Source organism: Haematobia irritans, chromosome 3 (assembly GCF_050003625.1).
Source record: "Haematobia irritans isolate KBUSLIRL chromosome 3, ASM5000362v1, whole genome shotgun sequence".
NCBI classification, from domain to species: domain Eukaryota; kingdom Metazoa; phylum Arthropoda; class Insecta; order Diptera; family Muscidae; genus Haematobia; species Haematobia irritans.
In genome coordinates, this window is record NC_134399.1 from 24,948,637 (window position 1) to 24,972,262 (window position 23,626).

General features: G+C 36.9%; 1 protein-coding gene across 1 annotated transcript; it reads right to left on the bottom strand.

Annotated features, from left to right (window-relative positions):
- Positions 1-23,626, bottom strand: LOC142229730 (5'-nucleotidase-related protein-like). Its single transcript, XM_075300298.1, has 8 exons — positions 23,337-23,626; positions 8,391-8,616; positions 8,125-8,322; positions 7,433-7,838; positions 908-1,065; positions 748-844; positions 329-686; positions 1-249 (listed from the first exon to the last, which is right to left on the bottom strand). The coding sequence occupies exons 1-8, from the start codon at positions 23,471-23,473 to the stop codon at positions 156-158; spliced, it is 1,674 nt and encodes a 557-aa protein (XP_075156413.1). The 5' UTR covers positions 23,474-23,626; the 3' UTR covers positions 1-155.

The window sequence follows — 23,626 nt, forward strand, 5'->3', positions numbered from 1 at the left end:
TAAATTTATTTCAACTCTTTATTTTAAACGAAACTTGGTAAAATTACGAGTTTTCATTAAAAATTTTACAAAATATTTAATTTCTAAATTTAATATCTTTAACATATTTCATAACATTACAATGACAATTTTTGATACTTTTTTCAAACTGATCTCTATATTACTTTAATACGCCCCTGTAATCCTGTATAGATTGGACTGATTAATTCCGTATAAGACAGCAAAGCTTCCAAATCGCTAATATAAGGTCTAGAACAGGAAATAAAAACAAATCCATATAAATCAATATCAAATGTCAAAGGGTATCCCATATCCCCCCTATACTCACTGAATATTACTCGCAGATTCGGTTAACATATGGAAACCATCACCACCATCCAAGAGAAAGGTGGTGGCAATAACACGATAAGTTGAAGTGACATTGAAGGGTTCATATCTGGGAAAATTACATGAACCACAACGAACTTTCACATCTACAACTCTTTGATTTATAGGCTTTTTATAATCATAGATTACTTTAAGTCCAGAAAATTGTAAGAAATTTCGTGAAGTTGTAATACCTCTATCTAAATCAATTAAACTAACAGTATGCTCCAAAGCTTCCAGTAATTTTTCTCCAGGTAAATCAAAAGCATTCAAAATATTTTCAAATGGTGACATGGTTACAATCTGGGAATAACTAAGATCTGCAAATATAATTTGTTAAAATTCAATGGAATAAAATTTTAGAAATTTCCATTAACTTACTACCACGATGTAAAGGAACTCTTAAGGCACCATTATTTACCAAGGCAATAGGCCCTACAGACCATGCTTTTTCAGTGTAGGGAGCCAAGTTCAAAAACTGGAAATTTAAAATTTTATTTGGATTTTTAGTTCCTTTCCTCATCGCTTGGACTATACTTACGGCATGGATTGCAGCATCGGTGAAAAAGTTACCTAAATTACACTCCTGATGATCGCATGGAGTTTTCATGAGATCAACTACCGTTTGGCCTATTATGACTTCACCTCGAGCATCAACAATGTCTTTCCAAGGTTTCATAGCCTCTAATACATAGGGATCTGGAAAATAATGGGAGGAAAATGGAATGGAATAAATCGCTATTATAATTCAAGCAACATAAAACCCAAAGTGAGATGCTGCTGCTTTGTAGAACTTCTTTAGGGCAACATGAACATTAGAGGGAGCGGTAGCTCACTGAAGCGGTTATTAGCGTATTCTCTGTAGACGTCCCAATTGGCTATCTTTTGATAAATAAACGTCCAGACTTCAGATGCTATGGAATCGGAAGGTCGATAAATGAGAAAAAATTATGGAAATAGAGGGAGCGGTAGCTCACTGAAGCGGTTATTAGCGTATTATCTGTAGACGTCCCAATTGGCTATCTTTTGATAAATAAACGTCCAGACTTCAGATGCTATGGAATCGGAAGGTCGATAATTGAGAAAAAAATATGGAAATAGAGGGAGCGGTAATTAACGTATTCTCTGTAGACGTCCCAATTGGCTATCTTTTGATAAATAAACGTCCAGACTTCAGATGCTATGGAATCGGAAGGTCGATAAATGAGAGACAATTATGGGGAGGTGAAATGATCATAGCCAGGTTACGTCATTTACCAGACAAAGGGATGGTAATGAAAGATCTGGCAAAATGCTGCAATCACTCATAATTTTGCACCCTCGTTCACCTTGCAAAACGTGGAGTCATCAATTTGCTTTGCTAGATGTAAGCAACAGCACCAAAATATGGAGCTGCTGCTTAAACATCGGGGAACATTGAGAGTCAAGTAGATGATCAGGCTCCCCATTTTGTCTATGGAATCTATAAAATGGGTGCCTATAAAATGGGTACATTGACACCACTACTGAAGCCAAGCAAGGACTCTAGCAAGGCTGGATCACACTGGCCGTTTTCCCTCTATCTCCAATACCCATGATACTTGCGACACAACTCCTTCCCAGCCTTAAGGAACATTCTTCCATAATTCCGCTACCGAAACCACTAAAATACTGAAGCAAGGGTTAATCATACAGATCGATTTTCCTCTCTCTTCAAAGCATGCAAGGTGCTGCGGTGGAATCTCGTTGCTGCTGTTGAAATATCCGGGAACACTGGCAGTTGAGTATGTTACCAGACCCCACCGTTGCCTTTGGAATTTCTCATTATACCGGATGACCTGGAAAATGGGTAGGTTCACTCCTCTATGGAAGACAAGAGAGGACTCGAGTAAGGGTGAATTGTACAGGCCTTCTCTCACTAGTTAGCAAGACATTAATCTCCCCGAATTTCGTAAACAACTCAGAATAAACAAGTATAAACGGCCGTAAGTTCGGCCAGGCCGAATCTTATGTACCTTCCACCATGGATTGCGTACAAACTTCTACGAAAGACTTTTATACACAATCGAATTACTTGGGTTGTGGTATCTTAAATCGTTTTCTAAATTGTGAGTAAGTCCACACGTGGTTAGACAAAAATGTATGTAAGTCTACAAATAATTACGAATCGATATGGACTTTTGCACGGTACGTAGGGAGCCAGAATTGGATGCCGGATCGGATGAAATTTGCTTCTCTTAGAGGGTCTGCAAGCCAATTTTGGGGGTCCGTTTATATGGGGGCTATACGTAAAAGTGGACCGATATGGCCCATTTGCAATACCATCCGACCTACATCAATAACAACTACTTGTGCCAAGTTTCAAGTCGATAGCTTGTTTCGTTCGGAAGTTAGCGTGATCTCAACAGACGGACGGACGGACATGCTCAGATCGACTCAGAATTTCACCACGACCCAGAATATATATACTTTATGGGGTCTTAGAGCAATATTTCGATGTGTTACAAACGGAATGACAAAATTAATATACCCCCCATCCTATGGTGGAGGGTATAAAAAAGCTTTGCACACTTAAGTTTTCAACGAAATTTGGTGCTGCTGAAAGATCTGAGAACAATGGGAGTTGAGTATATGACCAGACTCCCCACTTTTTCTTTGGAATCTCCCAATATACCAGAGGTCTGGAAGAAAGGTCAGGGTAACTCTACTACTGAAGCCAGACATAGACTTGAGCAAGTGTGAATCATACAGGCCTACTTCCCTCTATCATCAATAGCCATGGGTAAGTTGACTACACTACTGAAACCAGGCAAGGGTGAATTATACAAGCCGATTTCCCTCTCTCATCAATACGCAGTACACTTGCGCCACTACTGCTACTGAAGCCTGGCAAAGACTAGAGCAAGGGCGAATCATACAGGTCCTTCTCTCACCACACCCAGACAAGGAATATGGTCACCTCAAACATGTTTTAAGAGCAGAATGTTATTTTTGGGTGGTGACCATGTAGCATGGTTTTCGCAACCATGTTATTTTCTCGGAAATCATGTATCTGATGTCGGCAAGCAGGTTATATTTGACGAGAAAATAACATTTTAGTGACAAACATGTTACATGGTCACCATACAAAAATAACATTTTGCTCTTGAAACATGTTTGAGGTGATCATATTCCTATTCCTCCTCAGCTTTGTGGAGAATTTCCCAGCAGCTAGATATCAGCAACAGCGCCAAAATATGCAAAGTGCTTCGATTGAATCTCGCTAGATGTCAGCAACAGCGCCAAAATATGCAAAGTGCTTCTATTGAATCTCGATGCTGCTGTTGATACATCTGAAAATCCTGGGATTTGAGTACATGACCAGGCTAATCACTTTGTCTTTGGAATCTCTCATAATACTAGAAGTTTGGTTGACTCCAAGCCAAGCTAGGACTCGGACAAGGGTGAATCATAAAGGCAGGATTGCCTTCTCCCACTAGTAACAAAGACACATGCGGCACTTCTACTCCCCAGACTTCTGGAGAATTTTCCAACACCTTTACTCACCATCTCTGGGCTCAACCAGACCGAGCCGCAGGACGGGCCTCGTGGCGCTTGAGTCATCAATGAAATTTTAACTATTCGAGAATATAGTTAACACGCCTCTGCCGGCATGGAATAAACATTGGTTGCTTTATTATATGTACGCATGCCAGTCGTTCGTGGAATTTAGGGACTAGTAGTCAGAGAATTCCCAAAGATGTGGTGATATCTTCGGTCCTATTCAACCTTTACCTTTCATCTATTCTTCCCTCTCTTAACTCTCTCTGTATAATCGTGGCATCCGGGCCATTTGAGATCGCATAAATTTCTACCTGCCACTGTTCCAGTTATTTCACTGCGAGAAATTTGAGGATGTTCGCCACCAAATCCTAAGCCACACTATTCACTACATGGACGGCAGAACTAAGCAGGCAGTTGGATATCAGTTTACGTTTTCGCCAACAAACTATTCCAAACTTCTCGGGGTCACATTCGACGGATTTTTTAAGTCACCTGTCCCCAGGGTCCTCAAATCTCTTGCCGGCAGCACTTGGGGTGCGGGCAATGTAACCTTGTTGACACAATTGGCCGGTGAGTGGTGAAGAGCGCAGCGCTAGTGTAGAATACACAGACAAGCGTCATGTAGGGGAATATAGACCTGTAAAAATGCTGCCCCGGGGATACCAAGAGCATTCCTTTATGGGGTTTATCGCTGTAGCCATCCAAATCACCATCTGGTGAATAAACAACCTCCTGAGTAAATGTTTTGTTTTGCTAACAACACCGCTATGGTAGAAAATTTGCTCATGAGCTCAACATATCGCCAGAGCGAATGAAACACATATTGAAAACTGGGCTTGGACCAAAGGTATGGAAGTTCCAAAGTGCAAGAGCTTAGGTTAGGTTAGGTTAGGTGGCAGCCCGATGTATGAGGCTCACTTAGACTATTCAGTCCATTGTGATACCGAGTCCGAACGGCGTTCCACATTGCAGTGAAACCAATTAGAGAAGCTTTGAAACCCTCAGAAATGTCACCAGCATTACTGAGGTGGAATAATCCACCGCTGAAAAACTTTTTGGTGTTCGGTCGAAGCAGGAATCGAACCCACGACCTTGTGTATGCAAGGCGGGCATGCTAACCATTGCACCACGGTGCAAGAGCTTACCGATGCACAAAAAAATTAAATGGAAGCAGCCAAGGAGTTACTTCGCTTACACGAAAGTGGCCATATACCAAATTTGGTTTCCTCCGATGCAAAGCCATTCAAAATCCATCAGCGTGATCGAGTTTACTAGCCAAAGGGGCCAGCTGAAAACGTACGATGGTCGCACCTCTCCTACATTAAACGAACGTGGCGTCAAAATAAATGCCAAATATTATTGGGGAAATGTTCTTAACCCTTTCGACCCTAAAGTTGCCTGTGGGCAACTTTTTGTGTTTTGAGACTTGTCAGCGTTGTTTTTGTTTTTGTTCATAAAACTGTAACGGTATCGAAAGCTACAAGTGTTTTCTTCAAGTTGAATGAAAAATCAGCTAATTTGGTTGTCAATTAGCAAAAAAATTTCATTAATACGCACGTACCTCACGAAAAAAATATTTGCGAATTTAAAAGGAGGTTTTTATACATGTGACTTTTTTCAAAAATTACAACTAAAATGTTGAAAGTTTTTATTAAATCTATTGTAGTACATGTCAAATAAAATATTTCTGGAAGTCAAATCTTAGAATTGCAAAAAAACAACAGATGGGAAATTTTTAAAATTGAAAAGTTGCCTGTGTGCAACTTTGGGCAATTGTGGTAGTAAAATTACATATTTTTGAACATAAGCCCTGGAGAAAAAAGGTTTGAAAAACAATGATTTTGAAAAAATTTTGAACTTCAATTGGGATGTCCCAGTGACGAGAAATGCGGCGATGATGTGGAAAACATATCTGCAGTGCAGTGGGGAATTTGGAAGGAATCGTAAAAAGGGAGGAAGCCACTTCTTGGCAACATACTAGTCGATTAGCACGAATATTGACGCTTTATAATACTTTGGTTTTTTACACCGCCAGTTAAATTCACATGGGTTAAAAACAAAACATTTTCGTGAGTCACGCGTGATTCACGCGAAGCCGTGAATGAAATTTAAACGAAATCTCGTGAATGAAATTTAAACGAAACCTCGTGAATGAAATTTAAACGAAACCTCGTGAATGTGCGTGAACGGGATTAAAGAAAAATGTGTGGCGCGTGAGCGTGAGTAAAAATCAAATTGTGTTCGTGATTGTGAGTGAGTAAACTTTCTCCGAAATCACGCTCCCGATAAAAATTTACTTTCACGATCCAACCCACGCTCACGATACAACTCACGCTCAAGATAAAATTCACGTTAACAATAAAATTCATATTCACGATAAAATTCGCACTCACGGTAAAACAGACACAAAAAAGTCACAATCACGAACAAATACACGTTCACGATTAAATTCAAGCTCACCGATTTTAATCACCTTTACATATTTAATCACGCTTAAGATTTCAATAGCGTGAGTCACGAGAAATTTCGTTAATTACCAGAATTTTATTGAGCCACGAAAAATGTCGTGTTCCGAAAATATTCGTGACTTACGAGATTTGTCGTGAATTACGAAAATTGTCGTGAATCGTGCGAAAGCGTGAGACATAAACATTGTTCATGTGTGAGCGTGTGCCAGTATGACTTTTCATTTCGTGACCGTGAATTCCTACCCACATGGCATGCGTGAGTACAAATATTTCTTCGTGGATGTATTTGAGCGTGATTGAAATTCCACTCACGAGCGCATCTAAGTATATATTTACTGTAAAATAACAAAAAACTTAACAAAAATCCAATAAAACGTAAACAAAATTGTTTGTAGTCACAATTGCCCACAGGCAACATTCTCTACCGCCTAAACGAATGGGCGTGGCGACCCGAAATTTTGGCTAGACGCTTCTTAAATGACTTCAACATGATTAAAAGTAAAAAAAAAAAAATTAGCGATACCTATAAAAATTCAGAGTCGAAAGGGTTAAGACAGTATTGAAGCTCAGGGAAGACAAATATTTCGTCCGCAGACCATGGACATTCCAACAGCACTAAGCACGCGTGAACCAAGAATGACTTAAAAAGAGGTTCCTCGCTTCGTTTCTCACGCACAATTGTCACTAAAATGTCCGGATCTCAATCCGCTGATCTTTTGCGTCAGGGGCATTTTGAAATGTAAGGTTTGCACTACAAAATACCAAAGTGTCGATTCTATTACTGACATTTTTAGTTTTTAAACAATAGAATAAAAAATATAGGGCTTTACTTTATTGCATTAAATATAAATCACCCTGTATATCCATTTATTAATTGAATACAGGGTTATTTTTTTGGCAGTTTCTCACCTTACGATTAGGACTGTTTTATCGACACTACGATAAATAATAAGAAGACATGAAGACTATAGAAAATAAATCACTTTTCCCGTAAGTACAAGATTTTTGTCTGGTCTTATAAACACATAAAACTATATCGAATTAAGGTGTTTTCCACAAAAAAATATAAAAATTACCTTCTGGTATATCTGCTCCCATGAAAATTGGTGCACCTTCAAAATCCACCACATTACCCTCATTGTCAAAAAAGACCGTAATATTACCAACATATTTAGCATAGGCACCGGCCTGGACAATAAGCACACGATGTCCCGAAGAATGTACGACTTGAGTGGGATAATCTCCACGAGATTGATCTGGTCCCGGTGGTGTATCACCTGTATATAAAAACGTATGTGAATGGGCTCCAACAATAACATCAATCTCTGAGCCAGCATTTGCGGCAATTACTTGATCAACATCATAACCACAATGCGATAATACAATTATAATATTAGCTCCTTGGGATTTAAGCTTGGCAGCCTCTTCCAATATGGATAGACTTTCATTGCGAAAAATTACATTACCAGTATTGGCCAATTCCTGTGAAGAGAGAGAGAGAGAGAGAGCACGGTATTGGTATAATTCCTTGAAATGCTAAAATTATTCTCCTTATGCTTTGGTCACATTAGTCAAATATTTGACATAAATCAAAAAAGAATCCGTCGCCACAGCCAAACCAACAGATATTTTTAGCTCATATTGGATAACATCATGGTAGGATTATTTTTCAAAAACCGTATCCAGATATTTGGAAAATGGTTCTGGAAAAATGTTTGACACTCATTTTGGTCAAATATTTGCCTAGTGTGACCATAACCTTTCTTACATAGGTTGTTTCTAAAATCACTCCAATTACACCGATTTTTCTATTTCCCCTTTCGATTATCATTGATTTTTGATAAAGACCCATTAATGTGGGCTCTTTGCTAACATCTATATTGGCCACCAACATTGGACTATTGAGATTTTTTAAAAATGGAACTAAACCCTCAACTCCATGATCGAATTCATGATTACCCAAAGTCTATAAGAGAAGAGAATATATAGGGAAATTCATATCCTGGGATTTTTTGGTTTTCTTTACATACTCACCATAGCATCTGCGGGTAACATATTGAGAAATTGGCTTGTAACATTCCAACGTCCTATATTGTACCATAAGGTTCCTTGAAAACTATCACCAGCATTAAAATATACAGGATTTTTGTCTTTTTGTTCATCTAGCAAACGTTTAACTGTATACACAGTTCGAGCATAACCACCAATACAGATATCACCTGTCCCACAGCTTCCACCGGTCAAATCAGTAGGCTCAAATCTGTATAAAAAAAAAAAAACATTAAAGGGTGTTAGGGTTTGGGATCTACTAATTGGGTCTAATTTATCGACTTTCGTACAATATTAAAGGGTGATACGGTCAAAATTTGGTCAAGGGAAAACGCGTGTAAATCGGTGAAATCGTTTATTTAAAAAATCAAATTAAATTTCTTTTTTAAGTTGAATTAGTATAAAATTCAGGAAAAATATTCAATTAGGCTTTCGCTTTTCCAAATCCGAATTGCCGGGCCTCACGCTTGACACCTGCCATCAGATTTTGTACAGCCACCTTGTCCACTTTCTTCGCCGCAGAAAGCCAGTTTGCCTTGAACTGCTGCTCGTCCTTAGCAGTTTTTTTGGTCTTCTTTAGGTTCCGCTTGACAATAGCCCAGTATTTCTCAATTGGGCGGAGCTCTGGCGTGTTGAGAGGGTTCTTGTCCTTGGGAACCACCTACACGTTGTTGGCGGCGTACCACTCCATGGCCTTTTTACCGTAATGGCAAGATGCCAAATCCGGCCAAAACAGTACGGAACAACCGTGTTTCTTCAGGAAAGGCAGCAAACGTTTATTCAAACACTCTTTCACGTAAATTTCTTGGTTGACAGTCCCGGAAGCTATGAAAATGCTGCTTTTCAAGCCACAGGTACAGATGGCTTGCCAAACCAGATATTTCTTTGCGAACTTTGACAGTTTTATGTGCTTGAAAATATCTGCTACAATTCCCTTCCTTTTGTCGTATAAAACTCCTATCCCGGAAGCTGCTTGTAGTCGGCTTTGACGTAGGTTTCGTCGTCCATTACCACGCAGTCAAACTTCGTCAGCATCGTCGTGTACAGCCTCCGGGATCGCGCTTTGGCCGTCGTATTTTGTTTATCATCGCGATTTGGAGTCACTACCTTCTTGTAAGACGATAGTCCGGCTCGTTTTTTGGCTCGATGCACGGTTGTAGACGATACACCCAGCTTATCTGCAGCATCTCGGAGAGAGAGGTTAGGGTTTCGCTTGAAACTACCGGCAACTCTCTTTATCGTCTCAGCGGCTTCCGTTTTTCGATTTCCCCCCGATCCAGACATCCTGGCTGTCGACAAACGTTCCCCAAACACTTCAATTACATTTGTAACGGTTGATTTGGCAACTTTTAGCGATGTTGCCAGCTTTGCGTGCGAGTACCTCGGATTTTCGCGATGCACGAGCAAAATTTAGATACGCTGCTCTTCTTGCTTGGACGGCATTTTGACAACTGAAGAGTGAATTCCAAAATCAAAATAGGAGCAATATTCTACACACACACCTTCAAAATGAGGGGTGTTCAGGTTTTTTAAATGCAAAATTGAAAGAAATACGTCAAGTTTATATTGACCAAATTTTGACCGTATCACCCTTTATTATACCCTTCACCATAGGATGGGGGTATATTAACTTTGTCATTCCGTTTGTAACACATCGAAATATATAAAGTATTATATTCTGGGTGGTGGTGAAAATCTGAGTCGATCTAACATAAGCCCGTCCTACGTCCGTCCGTCTGTTGAAATCACGCTAACTTCCGAACGAAACAAGCTATCGACTTGAAACTTGGCACAAGTAGTTGTTATTAATGTAGGTCTGATGGTATTGCAAATGGACCCTATCGGTCCACTTTTACGTATAGCCCCCATATAAACGGACCCCCAGATTTGACTTGCGGAGCCTCTAAGAGTAGCATATTTCATCCGATCTGGCTGAAATTTGATACATGGTGTTAGTATATGGTTTTTAACAACCATGCAAAAATTGGTCCACATCGGTCAATAATTATATATAGCCCCCATATAAACCGATCCCATGATTTGGCTTGCGGAGCCTCTAAGAGAAGCAAATTTCATCCGATCCGGCTGAAATTTGTTATATGGTATTAGTATATGGTCTCTAACAACCAGGCAAAAATTGGTCCACATCGGCCCATAATTATAAATAGCCCCCATATAAAACGATCCCCAGATTTGATCTCCGGCGCCTCATGGATGAGCAAAATTAATCCGATCCGGTTGAAATTTGGTACGTGGTGTTGGTATATAGTCTCTAACAACCATGCAAAGATTGGTCCATACCGGTCTTATATATAACCCCATTTAAACCGAATCCCAGATTTGACCCCCGGAGCTCTTGCAGGAGCAAAATTCATCCGATCAGGTTGAAATTTGGTACGTGGTGAAATTTGGTACATTGCGCTAGTATATGGCCGCTAACAACCATGCCAAAATTTGTCCATATCGGTCTATAGATATATATAGCCGATCCCCAAAAATAATGTACCAAAATTTTATTACTATAGAAAATTTTGTCCAAATTTTATTTCTACAGAAAATTTTGTCAAAATTTTATTACTATATAAAATTTTGTCAAGATTTGATTTCTATAGAAAATTTTGTTTCCATAGAAAATTTTGTCAAAATTTTATTGCTATAGAAAATTTTGTCAAAATTTTATTTCTATAGAAAATTTTGTCAAACTTCTCAATTGTGAATTATATAATACGTATTTAATTCACAATTGAGAAGTCGGTGTTAAAAAGTTTTAAGATGCCTCGGCAAGTGTTACCGCAACCCAAGTAATTCGATTGTGGATGACAGTCTTTAGTACAAGTTTCAATGCAATCCATGGTGGAGGGTACATAAGATTCAGCCTGGCCGAACTTACGGCCGTATATACTTGTTTCTTTTTTTTTTTTTTGAAGAGGGCGATATAAACTTCTAGAGATAATCGATTTTTAATAGTCGATAAATCAAATTTGAATAGTTTACAAATTGAGAGGAAATGCTGGTACATTCCGGGCTTTAAAGCAAATGTGTATACGTTGTTATCGATATTTTGTTCCGTGGAACTCGGTATGTAGTTCTTACAAAAACTCATGTTGCGCGCCGACGTTTGTAATGTATTTCTTTAACCTTGTATGTAGCTCCACATACCGATAATAAGTTTTGTTGTATATTTGTTATGGGAGCAAAATCGTTAATAACGTCTCCGTTCGTTACAAAATATAGCAATACATTTCTTATGGGTCGCGGAAATTTCGTTTGAGTTGCATAGCGGACTTTATGAGGGAAAATGTAAACAATCGATAACATCGCCCTTAAGATGTGTAGCCAATCAATAATAACACCTCTCGGAAATATTAACTCGACAACTCGGAACAGCGCAATTTTGAATGGCTTTTCATCAAAAAAAAAAATCAAACTCGGTAATGGCAACTATCGTGCGAGTAAAGCAATTTTTTATGATTATTATTATTAAATGTTATCGACATTTTGTTCCATGGAACTCGGTATGTAGTTCTTACAAAAACTCATGTTGCGCGCCGACGTTTGTAATGTATTTCTTTAACCTTGTATGTAGCTCTGGGGATAGCTCCACATGCCGATAATACAGGTTTCTTGTATATATGTTATGGGAGCAAAATCGTTAATAACATCTCCGTTGAATATTCGTTACATTTCTTATAGGTCGCGGAAATTTCGTTTGAGGTGCATAACGGACTTTATGAGGGAAATGTAAACAATCGATAACATCGTCCTTAAGATGTGTAGCCAATCAATAATAATACCTCTCGGAAATATTAACTCGATAATATTCGGCATTTATTTTGACGACGAATACAAACGGTGTGCGACCATCGGCCGACACCATCAGGTGACCCGTTTGGCAAGTTCACAAACTGCTCAATTTTGAATGACTTTTCATCGAAAAAAAAAACCAAACTCGCCCAGCAAAAGTGCCCTCCCAAACTGCACAGGAAGTTCATTTGAGTCAATCTTTTTTTCTTTTTTTCATATTTTTAATGGGAAATGTTAAATCTTTTTTAGAAAAATTCCGAATATTTGAAAATATTTGATCACATACGTTCCAGACAAGCGTTATAATACATTAAAATGCATAAAAAAATAAAAAAATATTTATTTGTCAAAATAACACAAAAATCACCTCACACCTTAAGAAGTGATGCAAATTCAGTGCAGCTGCTGTTGAAATAGTGGACATTCGTCCTATGACAAGCCCATGTTAAATTCATCGCTTCTCCGTCAATTTGGCACCACTTGCAGATCGAAAAAGAACATTTTCACTACTTTTTTGGCGACGCTTTTTTTGCTGGGCGGTAATGGCCACTTTCGTGCAAGTAAAGCAATTTTTTATTATTGTTACTATTAAATTTTATTATACCCACCACCATAGGATGGGGGGTATATTAACTTTGTCATTCCGTTTGTAACACATCGAAATATTGCTCTAAGACCCCATAAAGTATATATATTCTGGGTCGTGGTGAAATTCTGAGTCGATCTGAGCATGTCCGTCCGTCCGTCCGTCCGTCCGTCTGTTGAAATCACGCTAACTTCCGAACGAAACAAGCTATCGACTTGAAACTTGGCACAAGTAGTTGTTATTGATGTAGGTCGGATGGTATTGCAAATGGGCCATATCGGTCCACTTTTACGTATAGCCCCCATATAAACGGACCCCAAAATTTGGCTTGCGAGGCCTCTAAGAGAAGCAAATTTCATCCGATCCGGCTGAAATTTGGTACATGGTGTTAGTATATGGTCTCTAACAACCATGCAAAAATTGGTCCACATCGGTCCATAATTATATATAGCCCCCATATAAACCGATCCCCCGATTTGGCTTGCGAGGCCCCTAAGAGAAGCAAATTTCATCCGATCCGGCTGAAATTTGGTACATGGTGTTAGTATATGGTCTCTAACAACCATGCAAAAATTGGTCCACATCGGTCCATAATTATATATAGCCCCCATATAAACCGATCCCCCGATTTGGCTTGCGAGGCCTCTAAGAGAAGCAAATTTCATCCGATCCGGCTGAAATTTGGTACATGGTGTTAGTATATGGTCTCGAACAACCATGCAAAAATTGGTCCACATCGGTCCATAATTATATATAGCCCCCATATAAACCGATCCCCCGATTTGGCTTGCGAGGCCTCTAAGAGAAGCAAATTTCATCCGATATGGCTGAAATTTGGTACGTGATGTTAGTATATGGTCTCTAACAACCATGCAAAAATTGGTCCACATCGGCTCATAATTATATATAGCCCCCATATAAACCGATCACCAGATTTGACCTCCGGAACCTCTTGGAAGACCAAAATTCATCTGATTCAGTTGAAATTTGGTACGTGGTGTTAATATATGGCCTCAAACTCCCATGCAAAAATTGGTCGATATCGGTCCATAATTATATATAGGCCCCATATAAACCGATCCCCAGATTTGACCTCCAGAGCCCCTTGGAAGAGGAAAATACTTCCCATTCGGTTGAAATTTTGTACGTGATGTTAGTATATGGTATCCAACAACCATGCAGGAATAAGAAGTTTTAAGATACCACAACCCAAGTAATTCGATTGTGGATGACAGTCTTTCGTAGAAGTTTCTACGCAATCCATGGTGGTGGGTACATAAGATTCGGCCTGGCCGAACTTGCGGCCGTATATACTTGTTTTTATATTATTAAAGTACAACGTCTGTTATACCCGTTTTCCATATTTGTATACCCACTACCATAGAATGGTGACGGGGGTATAATAAGTTTGTCATTCTGTTTGTAACACATCGAAATATCGATTTCCGACTATATAAAGTATATATATTCTTGATCAGGGAGAAATTCTAAGACGATATAACGATGTCCGTCTGTCTGTTGTAATCACGCTACAGTCTTCAATAATGAAGCAATCGTGCTGAAATTTTGCACAAACTCGGCTTTTGTCTGCAGACAGGTCAAGTTCGAAGATGGGCTATATCGGTCCAGGTTTTGATATAGTCCCCATATAAACCGACCTCCCGATTTAGGGTCTTAGGCTTATAGAAATCGTAGTTTTTATCCAATTTGCCTGAAATTTGAAATCTAGAGGTATTTTATGGCCATAAAGAGGTGTGCAAAAATGGTGAGTATCGGTCCATGTTTTGGTATAGCCCCCATATAGACCGATCTCCCGATTTTACTTCTTGGGCTTATAGAAACCGCAGTTTTTATTCAATTTACCTGAAATTGGAAATCTAGAGGTATTGTAGGATCACAAATGCGTGTGCCAAAAATTGTGAGTATCGGTCCATGTTTTGGTATGGTCCCCATATAAAACGACCTCCCGATTTTACTTCTTGGGCTTATAGAACCGCAGTTTTTGTTTAATTTACCTGAAATTGGAAATCTAGAGGTATTGTAGGACCACAAATACGTGTGCCAAAAATTGTGAGTATCGGTCCATGTTTTGGTATAGCCCCCATTTAGACCGATTTCCCGATTTTTCTTCTTGGGCTTCTAGATTCCGAAGTTTTTATCCTATTTGCCTGAAATTGGAAATCTAGAGGTATTTTCGGGTCATAAAGAGGTGTGCCGAAAACGGTGAGTATCGGTCCATATTTTAGTATAGCCCCCATAAGAACGATCTCCCGATTTAACCCCTTGGGTTTCTAGAAACCGTAGTTTTTATCTGATTTGCCTGAAATTGTAAATATTCTGGTATTTTAGGCTCACAAAAACGTGTATCGGATTAAGTTTTTATCGGTCCACTTGGTAATGCCCCCATATAGACCGACTTCACTTCTTGAGGTTGTAGAAGGCGCACTGATCATGAAAATTGCTTGAAACTCAATGTAAAGTTTCAAGATTTTACTTCTACATATTTAAGATTTCAAATCATATTTTTATAATTTTGTTGCACACTTACAAGAGATGTTATAAATATTCTTATAAATCCAGAATCTGATATAGTCCTGATAGGTGAAATCATTAAATTTATCTTCGGGAAGTGTCCTCAAGTCCTCAAGCCCTCCTGAAATTTCAAAGGAAACCCCTAATATTTGGTTCATGGTGATGGGTATTTAAGATTCGGCCCGGCCGAACTTAGTGCTGTAAGTTCGGCCGGGCCGAATATTAAGTACCCTCCACCATGGATTGCGTAGAAACTTCTACTACAGACTGTCATCCGCAATCGAATTACTTGGGTCGCGGTACCACTTGCCGATGGCAAGGTATCTTAAAACTTCTTAACACCGTCTTCTCAATTCTAAGTTAGTCTATACGGGGTATATATTAAACAAAAAAAGGCCGATTAAGTACGTATATAATTCAGTTTGACAAAATTTTTTATGGGAATAAAGTTTTGACAAAATTTTCTATAGAAATAAAATTTTGACAAAATTTTCTATAGAAATAAAATTTTGACAAAATTTTCTATAGAAATAAAATTTTGACAAAATTTTCTATAGTAATAAAATTTTGGTAGATTATTTTTGGGAATCGGCTATATATAACTATAGACCGATATGGACCAATTTTGGCATGGTTGTTAGTGGTCATATACTAGCGCAATGTACCAAATTTCACCAAATCTGGGAATCGGTTTATATGGGAGCTATACATAATTATGGACCGATGTGGACCAATATTTGCATGATTGTTAGATATACTAACACCATGTACAAGTTTTAGCCGGATCGGATAAAATTTGCTTCTCCGCAAGCCAAATCGGGGATCAGTTTATATGGGAGGCTATATATAATTATGGACCGATGTGGACAAATTTTTGAATGTTCATTACAGACCATATACTAACACCATATACCAAATTTCAGCCGGATCGGATGAAATTTGCTTCTCTTAGAGGCTCCGGAAGCCAAATTGGGGGATCGGTTTATATGGGGGCTATATATATAGTTATGGACCGATGTGGACCAATTTTTGTATGGTTGTTAGAGACCATGTACCAAATTTCAGCCGGATCTGATGGTTATTAGAGACCATATAATAACACCATGTACCAATTTTCAGCCGGATCGGATGAAATTTGCTTCTCTTAAAGCAATCGCAAGCCAGATTTGGGGTCCGTTTATATGGGGGCTATACGTAAAAGTGAACCGATATGGCCCATTTGCAATACCATCCGACCTACATCAATAACAACTACACTCAAAAAAAAGTGAACTCTCTATTTCACTAAAGCCAATTTAACTTTATTTTAGTTCATGGAATTATTATGTTTGGAAAAAGTTTCCTTTACTCTAATAATTTTTCGTGTACGTTAGTTAAATTGACTAAAACCGAGGAAAAAAATATACTCAAATGAAGCATAAAGATTAACTAAATTTGTGTCTTCCACAAAATAGTTCAGAATTTCTTTAAATTTGTAAATTTTACCAAAAATGCGTCCATCATGAACTTCGTATGTCACTAAAGACATTCTTTCAATTTTGAACTCCAAATTTTTCCTTCAAGCTACAAAATTTTCTTTAACAAGTGAAAAAACTTAGTTATGTCTAATAAATTTTCTTGAATTCGTCGAAAAATATTGCGCCAAGTTTCAAGTCGATAGCTTGTTTCGTTCGGAAGTTAGCGTGATTTCAACAGGCGGACGGACGGACGGACATGCTCAGATCGACACAGAATTTCACCACGACCCAGAATAGAGCAATATTTCGATGTGTTACAAACGGAATGACAAAGTTAATATACCACCATCCTACGGTGGAGGGTATAAAAATACAAACGAAATGAAGTTTCTCTTTCATACAGATACAGATTTTTTTACTTCATTTTGTAAATGTTTATTTCAATTTCAATTTGAAATTGCTTATAAACAAACAAAAAGTCAATAACACTTGTTAATAGATATTAATTTGGTTTCTAATCAAACAATTAAGATTTTTAATAACTAAAGTTTCACTTCTTCCAGAATTGAAGGCAATTTATCTAGTTAAAATATAAAAAAAAAAACGCAAAAAATGATAACTTAGTTAATAACTATAAACAAACACATTTTGTTATTTAAATATACAAATGATTTCAGATAGTGTTTGATTAAATGTTTCAATTAAATGTTATCATGGCAGAGAACTATCGTTTTATTAGCCGAATACAATGTAAATTACAAACAGACAGGGTTTTTTTTTCAATTCTAGAATAGTAAAAATGATTTCAAAACAAATATAATTTGTAGATAGCTTCGTAAGAATTGTAGTAGATAAAACCGTGATATAGTTACTGAAGAGCAAACTCATATTACAAACAGACTTTAAGGAACTAATTGTCATACCCATTAGCGTACTTTTTTCCTGGAACGGGGTCTATAGCCTCCCCCACAAAAAAAAAAATAATAAAATCAGTTATAGGTTCAGAGATCAACATAACAAAACAAATGATTTTTAATAATGAAATTAATAAATTGTAGTCAAGTTTTCTTTTCCTCTTTCAGGCCAAACAATTTACGGATTTACTTGCCTTTGAGGTGACACCTTTAAAAAGAAACAAGTGAGTAAAATAGAAAGTCGGGCGGGGCCGACTATATCATACCTTAAACCACCCCAACTGAATTAGTTAACATAAGCATTTGTGAGGTATCATTGGTATAGGTTTTGGAGTATCATTGGTATAGGTTTTGGATAACATACACACAAAAAAATAATACATTTATTTTATGAATAGTGTTCACAAAAATTTTCCAAACACGGGATTCATAAATTATATGAAAACAATTCATAAAATAAAAAATACAGGTTTTCACTTACCAAGAATGTGTACATAATATGAATGGAGTTTTTAATATTATAAATGAAGTATACATATTTTTCGTCATTGAAAAATATGTACTTTTACATAATATATACTAAAAACGTCATGCATTACATGTAACTTTTCTTTTAGATTTTTCCCCTGTACTGAAGAACTCAAACACACGCCTTCAAAACGTTATGTTTCCTTTTTTCTCATATTATATGCTTGTATTTTTACATATGAGAGTAACTCTATGTTGGGAGCATTAGCGTAGCTAGACAATTTTCCTAGGGGGGGCTATAGCCCCCCTAGCTAAAAATTTATAGACTGAACTTATCGGTTCAATTAATGTTTTATTTCATAAAATTGAATAAAAAATTAGACATCAAAATAACTCGTCAATTAATTTATAATAAAGCAACTAAAAGTAGTTCCACACTTTTCCCAGCAAAAAAATTGTGAGTTGTTCTAAAGGCACAACTTTAAAAGTACTTCCAAAAATGTCCTCAATTATTTTAACTACACAGGAAGTTTTTTTTACTTGATTTTTTTTCATATTTAAATGTGTAATTTTTTGCTTTCCTTTTCTTCAAATAGTTTAAAAAAAGAGTAAGAATAAATAAATTGGTAAAAAGTAATCAAATTTTGCCACAAAACTGCTAAATCCATTATAGAAAAATCGATAATTTTGGAAATTGTTCAAGGAAAAACAAACAAGCGTCAGAATGCATTAAAAATCATAAAAACAATATAAAAATTATTTATTTGGGAAAATATCACAAAATTTTTTAATTCACATTCAAAACACTGAATTCGGATCTCACCTTAAGTGATGCAAATTCATTGCAACGACTGTTGAAACGGTGGACGTTTGTCCTACGACAAGCTCATATTACATTCATTGCTTCTCCTCCAATTTTGCACCACTTGGGTCTAGAAGAACATTTTCACTACTTTTTTGGCGACGCTTTTTCGCAGCATTATTAAGATATTAATTTATGAAAGAATAGTTTTAATATCAATTACTATTTTTTAATTAAATTGACTAAACTAAATCAAGCATAAGTTCAACCACAGCTTTATTTCATAAATATCTGACTTCAAACATTGCCATCGGAAATTGCTACCACAACCCAAGTAATTCGATTGTTCATGAAAGTCTTTAGCGGAACTTTGTGCGATTGTATATACTTGTTTAATTTTTATAAAAATTAAAAAAAAACTATTGACATTTATTAAAAAATGGAAAATCATAAATTAAGTTTCAAATTCTGGGGGGGCTAAAATTTTTCTGGGGGGTCTAAGCCCCCTCCCCAGAGGCCTTCCTACGCTTATGGTTGGGAGCCACCGTGGTGCAATGGTTAGCATGCCCGCCTTGCATACACAAGGTCGTGGGTTCGATTCCTGCTACGACCGAACACCAAAAAGTTTTTCAGCGGTGGATTATCCCACCTCAGTAATGCTGGTGACATTTCTGAGGGTTTCAAAGCTTCTCTAAGTGGTTTCACTGGAATGTGGAACGCCGTTCGGACTCGGCTATAAAAAGGAGGTCCCTTGTCATTGTGCTTAACATGGAATCGGGCAGCACTCAGTGATATAAGAGAAGTTCACCACTGTGGTATCACAATGGACTGAATAGTCTAAGTGAGCCTGATACATCGGGCTGCCACACAACCTAACCTAACCTAACCTAACTCTATGTTGTGGCTCTCTCACGCTAAGAGAAACCCAGTATTTTTTTGATATATTAAGTAAAGTTTCATTAATTTTATGAAACCGTCCATATATATTATTAAAAAATTCATAATTTCACAACAAGTATTTACGAAAACAATATATTATGTTAGTGTGCATATTTATTATGAAAAAGTCCATAAATTTTTGAAAATGTACAAATTTATGTACAGATTCATATTTTATTTTTTTGTGTATAAAGGGGGGTACATGTTTACGGGTGTCTTGTCACAATCTGAGCAGAAATGTCTAATATTAGGAGCTATAGTTTATTTTGCACCAAAAGAGTTAGTATGCCACTAATATTGAGTCCATTATTAAAAAAGAGGAAATCGGTCAATTAGTTGTGGGTAATAAATCCAAATTTCTGCAAATAGGGCAATAGATTTATGTAAGAGCTACATGTAAGTCTAAATACGATCAGCTAGTACATCAAAATTTTGAAATTTGAGTAACATTGGTTAATAAATAAAAGTATTATGGCCAAATTTGGGAAAATCGAGCGATGCATATATATGGGACCTATATCTAACTCTGATATAGGTCCCACAGAAGGTCACTTGGTGTAAAATTTTAGTACGATCAGTTAATAAATGAGGCCCCTATCGTCAAAAATAAGGTTATTAGGGGCAAATTTTTCAAAATCGGGCGATGCATATATATGGGAGCTATATCTAAATTTGAACCGATTTCGATGAAATTTTGCACATACAGTTAGTGCTATAGAAGATTACATTTAGCAAACTTTGAGTACAATCGGTTGATAAATAAGGGTTTTACGGCCAAATTTGGCAAAATCGGGCGATACATATATATGGGAGCTATATCTAAATCTGAACCGATTACATTTAGCCAACTTTGAGTACAATCGGTTGATAAATAATGGTTTTACTGCCAAATTTGACCAAATCGGGCGATACATATATATGGGAGCTATATCTAAATCTGAACCGATTTCGATGAAATTATGCACATACAGTTAGAGGTATAGAATATTATATTTAGCCAACTTTGAGTACTATCGGTTGATAAATAAGGGTTTTACGGCCAAATTTGGCAAAATCGGGCGATACATATATATGGAAGCTATATCTAAATCTGAACCGATTTCGATTAGTTTTGGCACATATTGTCAGTACCATAAAAGATTAGAGTAAGCCAAGTTTGAGTAAGATCGCTTAATAAATAAGGTTTTTATGGCCAAATTTGGGAAAATTGGGCGATACATATATATGGGAGCTATATCTAAATCTGAACCGATTTCGATGAAATTTTGCAGACTTAAAGGGTGATGAAAAAGTTTACAATGTGCAAAATTTAATGACTATCGATTTGTAAAAAAGCGCAACGAGATTCCATTTGTCGAAATCGGGCGATACATACATATGGGAGCTATATCTAATTTTGATCCGATTTCTTCCAAATTCAATACCGTTGTGCCCAAAAAAACACCATGTACCAAATTGCATCCAAATCGGTTAATAATTGCGACCGGAATCCTGCGAACAAAAAATACATGGACGGACGGACGGTAGACGCTAGATCGACTAATGAGGTGATTCTGAGTCGATCGGTATATATTTTATGGGGTCTAAAATCAATATTTCTGGTAGGCACATTTTTTGGCAGATCAAAGTTATTTTACCCTCACCACTATGTGGTTTAGGGTATCAAAATCTTCGTTGATCCAAAATGTAGTTTAGGAGGAAATATTTTTTTGATGTTTGAAAGTAGTTTCGCATTTTTATACCCTCCACCATAGCATGGTGTCATTCCGTTTGTAACACATCGAAATATTGCTCTAAGACCCCATAAAGTATCTATATATGTATATTCTGGGTCGTGCTAATATTCCGAATGAAATAAGCTATCGACGTGAAACTTGGCACAAGTAGTTGGTATTGATGGTATTGGATCCACTTTTACGTATAGCCCCCATATAAACCGACCCCCAAATTTGTCTTCCGGAGCCTCTTGGAGGAGCAAATTTCATCCAGCCACACCCATATTTCAATTCTGGCTCTCTACATTGACAAAAAATTTTGTCGTGAAGCCAAAGATTTCACATCCTTAAAATACGAATACGTTTTTTTGCTTAGCATAGAAGACGCATTTCTTTGATAGAAAGTTTTTTCCTTGCCCGAAAGACGATGAACTTTTCTTATAATTTCTTATAATTTTTCATTATAATTAAGTGATTCAAATTAAAAATGGCTATCTTAAAATGAAAGAAAATTTTGTTTGGCTAAGGTCAACGTGTCTTTAATAATTTGAAAAAATTTTCATATTAAAGAAATTGTCTTTAAATTTGTTGTCTTTTTGCATCTTGACAACAAAGCAAAAAAGCGTTTAAAAATAGGAGACGTTTTTCAACACTTTATTTTCAAGACGATTTTTACATGAGACGAGAAAACGAGTCGCCAAAAAAGTAATGAAAATGTTCTTTTTGGTTCCGGAAGTGGTGCAAAATTGACGCAGAAGCGATGAATTTAACATGGGCTTGTCATAGGACGGAAGTTCTCCATTGCAGCCGTTGCACAGAATTTGCATCACTTCTTTAGGTGTGATCCGAATTCAATGTTTTGGATGTAAATTAAAAAATTCTGTGATATTTTGTCAAATAAATAATTTTTTATAATTTTTAATGGATTCTAACGCTTGTCGGAAACGTTTTTTTTTTTTTGCGACCTATCTGGCTGTAAATCTAGAATCTATAAAATTAAAATTACGACACAGATCTCATTTATCGAATTTGCATTCTATATTTCCGGTATACTACTAAAGGTATTCACGTACAAACAAATGTCAGGGCAAAATCAAGTCATACTGATCGACGTCAATGCTACCAAAATCTTAAAAACAGGACTCCAAAAGTTCGAATAAAAGGTTCTTCAGTATCCACCATACTCTCCAGACCATCTAACTCTCGACTATCACCTTCTACGCTCTCTGTCAAGCCAAAAGACGAAGAAACCTTAAAATCTAGTTCACTTAATTCCAGACCGATCGATTTTCGGTGAAACGTTCGAGAAGTGGCAGAGGCATATTTACCACAAGCAGGGAAAAAAATAATCTTCTCAAACATATTTCAAGAGAATTTTTTTTTTTTGGAAGGGAAACATTGAACGTTTTTGTCCCAAATATGTTTTTTTTTTTTTTCTCGCCAAACATGTACATGGTTGCCGAAATAAGATACACAATTTCCGAGAAAATAGCATAGTTTATACAAACATGTTACATGTTTCCCCTCCAAAAATACCATTTTACTCTAGACACATGTTTCAGGCGATTATAATCCTTCTCCAGGGACAGGCTTTAATCGGAAATAGAATTTATGGGCATGTAGATAATAACAAAATAACAGTAGAAGTGACGCTAACTATTTTATTCTATCCAAGAGATCGACATTCCAAAATTAAACAAAAACTTCATCTTACCTTGCATGGAAATCATTGATATGTATGATCGACATTGGAAATAATTCATCTCTGTTAGCAATATGTGTCTGACTCCCGACCATAGTGATTGTACAAAAATAAATAAGAAATACCGAAATTACGATAATGCCATGCATTTTCTTTTACTGTAACGTCAACACTCTTTATTCTTGATTATTTGTATAAGTGACACACTGCTGCTATTGAATGCTGCCGATTAAAATATGGCATAAGTTATCTACATTTATCCGTTGAAGGTGTTATAGTTAAGCGTTTAAGCTAAATACTGA